The sequence below is a fragment of the Corylus avellana genome, chromosome ca1 (assembly GCF_901000735.1).
Source record: "Corylus avellana chromosome ca1, CavTom2PMs-1.0".
NCBI classification, from domain to species: domain Eukaryota; kingdom Viridiplantae; phylum Streptophyta; class Magnoliopsida; order Fagales; family Betulaceae; genus Corylus; species Corylus avellana.
The window spans coordinates 43,806,351-43,812,821 of record NC_081541.1 but is presented as its reverse complement, the minus strand read 5'-3'; the positions used below and the strand labels follow the sequence as shown (position 1 = coordinate 43,812,821).

At 34.1% G+C, this 6,471-nt stretch overlaps 1 protein-coding gene across 1 annotated transcript; it reads left to right on the top strand.

Annotated features, from left to right (window-relative positions):
* The first annotated feature begins 3,349 nt into the window (after positions 1–3,349).
* LOC132167647 (F-box/kelch-repeat protein At3g23880-like) lies at positions 3,350–5,464 on the top strand. The gene is made up of 2 exons (XM_059578661.1): positions 3,350–4,736; positions 5,284–5,464. Exons 1-2 carry the CDS (start codon positions 3,405–3,407, stop codon positions 5,359–5,361), a joined length of 1,410 nt encoding a protein of 469 aa, XP_059434644.1. The 5' UTR covers positions 3,350–3,404; the 3' UTR covers positions 5,362–5,464.
* The last annotated feature ends 1,007 nt before the right edge of the window (positions 5,465–6,471 follow it).

Here is a 6,471-nt window from a genome sequence, read left to right as displayed (position 1 = left end):
GCGTATAGGATACATAAAGTAAATCGATCGGGTCAGAAGAATTGTCTGAAATGATTAAATCGATCGGGTCAGAAGAATTGTCTGAAATGATTAACTCCTGAAGATGAATGTCTCTCACTACAGGGCTGAAATCAAATATTTTCAAGTTGCTTTTTGTCCAAAACCCAATGCATGATACCAAGTTTCCAGATACATTGCACTTCTGCTTGGATTGAGGCTGCCATTCAGCCCTGAGACGGAGCGGAATTCCGAAAGAACCGCTTGGTACTGAAATCTCTCCTACAGGCTGGGAATACTTGCATTAGATGCAAAACAATGTTGGGGGCATAGATTACTCAATGTGCCCTGCGAATATAATTTTTTTTTTTTTTAAGGAATTATCTAAAATTTAATAATGATTTTAAAAGTCAAATCAGCTTTAAGAGGATAAAAAGATGGTCCCTAGCATTACTCAAAAATTAAATCCTACGAATCCCACGTTATAGGTCCATTAATTTAGATTCATATAGACATTAGAGAATATATGGATCATAAACCCTAAACCCTAAACCCTAAAGACATTAGAGAATATAAGTTTACTTTGTTAAAATATTGATTAAATAATTAAATTTATTTATTTCTATTGGCTCATGCTTTCAGAATAAGTGGTGATTTAACATACTTATTAATATCTTCAATATCTTTTACGTATATTAGGTTTGGAATTATAGACCTTTGATCTAATTATTCAAATGGAGGGGAGACATTTTATAATCAAGGTTTTGTTTTATAACGTTGTATAATTTTCAAATAATGTGATATCATGTATATAGTTAAATATAATAAAATAAAATTTTGATCATTAAATGGCGCTTCCTCATTTCACTTGAAATGGAAAGGACCTTGATGTATTTGGTTAGGTTGGGCTATCCAAATGTTATATTAGCTAGCCCGGTAGCAAAAATGGGCAAAAAAGTAACCCCATCATCCTACTAGCCATTTTAGCTTTAAAAAAAAAAAAAAAAAAAAAAAAATTAGGCTAGCTGCTATAATGCAGCAAATTTATTAAGCAATGTTGCTCAACAAATGTATAACTAAACTGATAAAAAAAATAATATGTTTCTCTTGCATCTTTGAAAATAGTAAAAGTGGATAGCTATAAGCCTAAAATAGAAAGTGCAATATAGGTGATTAAAAAAGTTGATATTTAAAATTAAAAAATGTAATTCTTTAGCTAAAATTTGATGAACGGAATGTAAATGGTCTTAACTTAATAAAATGCAGTCCCACTTTTGGAACATTGGTTTATCATACAAATGAGTTCTTAATTGTGGCCTAGCATATGATAAATTCCATGAAGATTAAATAATTTCTTATATTAGAAAAGGTGTTCCAAGAAGATTAGATTCACTACTTTTACAAGATACGTACTATTGTTTGTTCCCTAAAGTGCCTGTCTTGTTTCAATTCGAATCAATGCATTTACTTAGGGAAATATTGTTAATGAAATAGAGATGAGTCATTTTATGATAAAAGATCATTTAAATTTTTAAAAAAGTGTGTCAACATATTTATCACGTGGCATTATATATTTACACTGTACGTAGATACAATAATATTAAATCTTAACCATAAAATAACTACTTTTCATTTTACTTGAACATTGAATCATGGCACTTGGGGTCGCATGGGGATAAAAATAATAAAATATGGGTTATAACAAGCTCGGAATGGACAATAAATAATGTTACATACTATACTTTTATCTCACCCAATCTTACTGGACTAATGTGACAGTGCCCATCAACCCTTAGCTGACCCTTGTTTTAAAAAAATAAAATCTAAGGCCGGATGTGGCAATACCCATCAACCTAGCAAAATGAGACTATGATAAAAGTGTAATATGTAGCATTACTGATGAACCATTAAGTCGATTCTTTATTTTTGAAAGGCTATTAAGCAGATATTTGATACATGCAAGATTCTTTGATGTCAGATAATTTATTTTGATTATTGTATTTTCAATAGTAAATGATTATCTTTTTTCCTCTTTTATTTTTATTTTTTATTTTTGTGGGCAGAAAAGAGTGGAGAGGGGCAGCTAATTAAATAAGGCATCCTACTCGGATCAGACCTTCAGAATGATATGATGCCAACATAGATTATGAAGTTTAAGGGTTTTTGTGTGGAGATCCCTACTAGTCTATATGTTAAAATTTAAAACCTCTTCAAGCTTGCATTCAGACAGACACTTTATTGATAAAATTTGAGTTCTCTTCTAGGGCATTGTGGGTTCCTACGGATTCTAGACAATGTGTATTTATATTGAGTTCTAAAAGTTGGCTGAAAATTAAGCATTTCCTTTGTGTTTATAATGCATCTTTTTATAATAATAAAATTATTATTATTAACAAAAACTTGGAGACAGCTAAATCCTACAAAGTAGATACATGCAACACATTAGTTTTCACACATGATTGCGTGAAATAAACATGAAGAAAGCAATTATCATGTGACTTGTTTGTTTGGGTGCTATGGAAAGCATATCAAAAGACAGAATCCATGAGGTCTTGGCCGTCTAGCTTTAGATTTACAAAAGAAGACTTTTCAATTATTACATTATCTGTGGGGTAGTGATAAAAGGTTCATTAATAAATTATTTATTTTCATTCTCCGCAAAAACTATTTTGCATATGGAGTTGCTTAATTTGACTCCATTTAGGAGAATAAATGCACGATGCAGTTTTAGATATATGCCAACTTGTTGACTATCCTTTTTTTTAAATTTTTTTGGAAAATGCTACAATGTAATAATATTTCCATATTTAGTTCATTGATGTGGTAAGCATCTTTCAATATTTTATTATTAAATTTTTTCATTTTTAAATCAAAATTAAAACAATAAAAAACCAAAAAAAAAAAACTTAAAAAAGAAATTGCAAGGGGTGGCCAGCCACCTATAACGGGTGGCCGGCCACCCCAGTTCTGGTTAGGGGTGGCTTCGGCTCTTGGGAGTGGTCCGGCCACCCCCAATGGCAAAAGAAAATTAAAATTTATTATTATTATTATTTTATTTTTATTTTTTTAATTTTAATAATAAAATATTACAAAATACTTGTCACATCAGCTTGTGATAAACTAAATATGAGAATATGATTGGATTGTAGCATTTTTTTTTTTTTTTTTGACAGAAAAAAGCGTACAACCAAATAAGGCATCCTACTCGGATCAGAGTCTCTACCTAACATGAAAGAGATGGTGCACTGCATGCTTATTGCTTGGTGAGAGTCGAAGCCCAACAACGGCCCATGCCTTCCTTTTATAAACCACGTGTTTCTCGTCCCTTTCAATCTCCTACCCACCACAAAGTTACAAACCCTAAATAAGATATTCGTCGTTTCTCGCTACCAGCTCCTTCATCTCCAATGTCAACCTCCTATTTTCACGAGGAACTGGTGACGGAAATACTCAACCGGCTGCCTCCGAAATCGCTATTCCGATTCAGGTGCGTTTGCAAAATCTGGCGAAATTTGATCGGAAATCCTGATTTGTTTGGCCCAAACAACCCCTTCAACCAAATCCGATCGATTCTCCGAGAGCCCAATTCTCCTCCTCTTCTTCTCGTCAAAGCTAAACACGGACCAGACGACTTGAAGCACATGTTCTATTTCCTCTCTCACGACACCCTGAAGTGCCAGGCTAAAATTACTCTAGAAGATTTGGGTGGATGTCTTCAACATCTTAAGCTTGTGGCTTCCTGTAACGGTTTGCTCTGTCTCCGCGACCGAAGCTTGCGGTACATCTACCTTTGGAACCCCGCCACGTCGGAGGGACTCAATAGTCTCCCTCCCCACGCTCAGATGAATTTTTATATGATGAATTCTTCTTCTTTCGATCCTACTCGGTGTCCAGTTTCTGTTTCTCCCGATGCCGTTGGGTTCGGTTTCGACCGGAGATCCAACGACTTCAAGGTGTTGAGCATTTATGATTTTGTTGATCGCAAAGGTAGATCGAAACGCCGGGCGGAAGTATTCCGCCTAAGCACTCGGACTTGGCGGCGGCTTGACATCTTTGTGCCCTTTGATGAGAAAATATATTATAATTATTTTCCTACCACTGCTTCCGATGGTTTTTTTTTCTGGTGGGTGGTGCTTTGTGAAAGTGCTAATAAATTTCGTCCGAATACAGAGTATGATAATGAGAAAATTGTTGCTTTCGACTTCAACGAAGAGGTGTTCCGTACCACTCCACTTCCCGACGGTTTTCATTATAATGATTTCTACTCTGTCAATTTCACAGTCTTCAATGGGTTTGTTGCTATAATAGGTTTTCCAAAGGAAAGGCTAATCACTGGTGCTCTTGGGTATAGACTCTGGGAAAGAACCTCCCGATCTTTGGGTATATGGGTTTTGTTTGAATTTGGTGTGAAGGATTCGTGGACTAAACTTATTGATATTCCACTCTCATTAGATTTTCCGGAAAAGCCGTTGGGGCTTTGGGGAAATGCATTATTTATGCAGAATGCAGAGGGGAAGCTGGTGTTGTATGATCTGTTAAGCCATTCAGAGAAGGATGTTCTTCAATTTCATAGGAATAGAGTTGGTGGAGATAAAATCGAGGATGACGATGAGATTTTGAATTTGGATGTAGATGGGGATAACCTAGTGTTACAGGTTTTTCCCTACGTGTATTCAAGCTTGATTAATTTGAGCTTGGAGTTATCGAAGCACACGCACCACTTGCATTACAATCTTGAGGTATGGCTGCATTCATTGTCTTTTTGTTTGTTTTGTCTATGTTTTTCTCATAAGTATTAAGACTAAAAGAAACCTTTTTAACTTTCTCCCTCTTGTAAGTAAGTATGACTAGATTAGGTTTTTTTTTTTTTTTTTAATTTTATTTTTTAATAACGGCGACTTCGCTCAGAGCCCTTTCGATCTGTGCACCTCACTTTCGGAAGTTTTCCTGCACGGATGAGGATAAATTGCAAGCTTTTTACACCTTGGGATGGGGCTACACCTAACAAAGTTGGGATCTAAAGAAAACGGGTTTCATGGAGGTCTTGCGGGTATTTATACTTTTTGAGAGCATATATATCTTTACTATAAACTGCACACATGGTTGGTATTTGGTAATGTAAGTTGGCAACTATGGCCACCACATTGGTCACTTGGCAAGGCGTTTTATTTAGTTAGTGTTTGGCATTGCTATTTCGTAAACAAATAGTTTAATTTCAGAAAGGATAATAAAATCCTTATAATATTTCTAATGATGACCTTTGACTTGGCATCCTTTGTTCAACAGGTGCATGAGGAATGTCGACAGGAGATATTGCTATCAGCTTGGTTATTTGGACATGCAAGAGAACTGGTCTACATGTGACACTCACAAAATTTAGTTTGTACGATTTGGATTGGCTATTGATGAGTTAATTTATAAGTTTCAATTTTGTATAGCATTAGAGAATTTAATTATTAGGATCAAGAAAGGGAAGGATCCTCCCTTATAACCATTTTCTCATTCAATTAAAAAAAAAAAAAAAAGCTTATCTTAAATAAGTTTAGTAAACAAAAGAATATTGAATAGAGTTTTATTTCAAATGAGTTTGAGGAATTTTCTCTATTTCAGTCTATTAAATTATTATGTGTTCAAAATACATTTTATTTTCACGTGCATTTTTACACGAGTTAGTTGAATAAACTCTTGGAGAAAGTAGAAAACTTTGTCTATAAATATTTAGAAGAAAGACATATTGCCGATGTTATCCATATCCAAAGAGGTTCACTCTAAAGAAAAATTGTTACTTCCCTCTAGGTTTGAGCAAATTCACTGACTAACGGCCAACCGACCGACTTTCGATCAACTAGATGGCAGACAGGAGGTGGCATAATTTTTTATATTTTGAATTTTTCGGTGTGGTAGGCAAAAGAGAATTTTCTAACTGAACCGACTTTACAGACCAATACAAACCAACTCTACCGACAAATTTTACATTTTTTTCACATACCGTCTTTACTGATCGAACCGACTTTACCGACCACCATTCAGTTCGAAAGGCGAAATAAAATAAAATTTAGTAGAATAAGTCAGTGAAATTACCGATTTTAATGACATTGTCGGTTCGAAAGGCAAAAATAAATTTTTTTTACCGAAACCGACATTACCAACCTACGCTTAGCCTTACTTCCCCCTCCATCACCCAAATCTCATTATAATAAATGGTGTCCTAAGAGAGAAATAAATAATAATAATAATAAAAGCAGTTTTTTTTTTTTTTTTACTTAAAAAATTCTTCACGCCATTAAATTGGGAACAAGATCCTCTCCAGTCCATTATGGACCGGAGAATATCCAGTTCATAGCTAGGATTTCATCTCAGAAATCTTATGGCCATAAATGGGACACATATCCCACTAATAAAAATAATAATAAAATATTATTTTAAATTTTTTTAAAAAATAATAATAAAAAAATTAAGAAAAAAAAAAGAAAG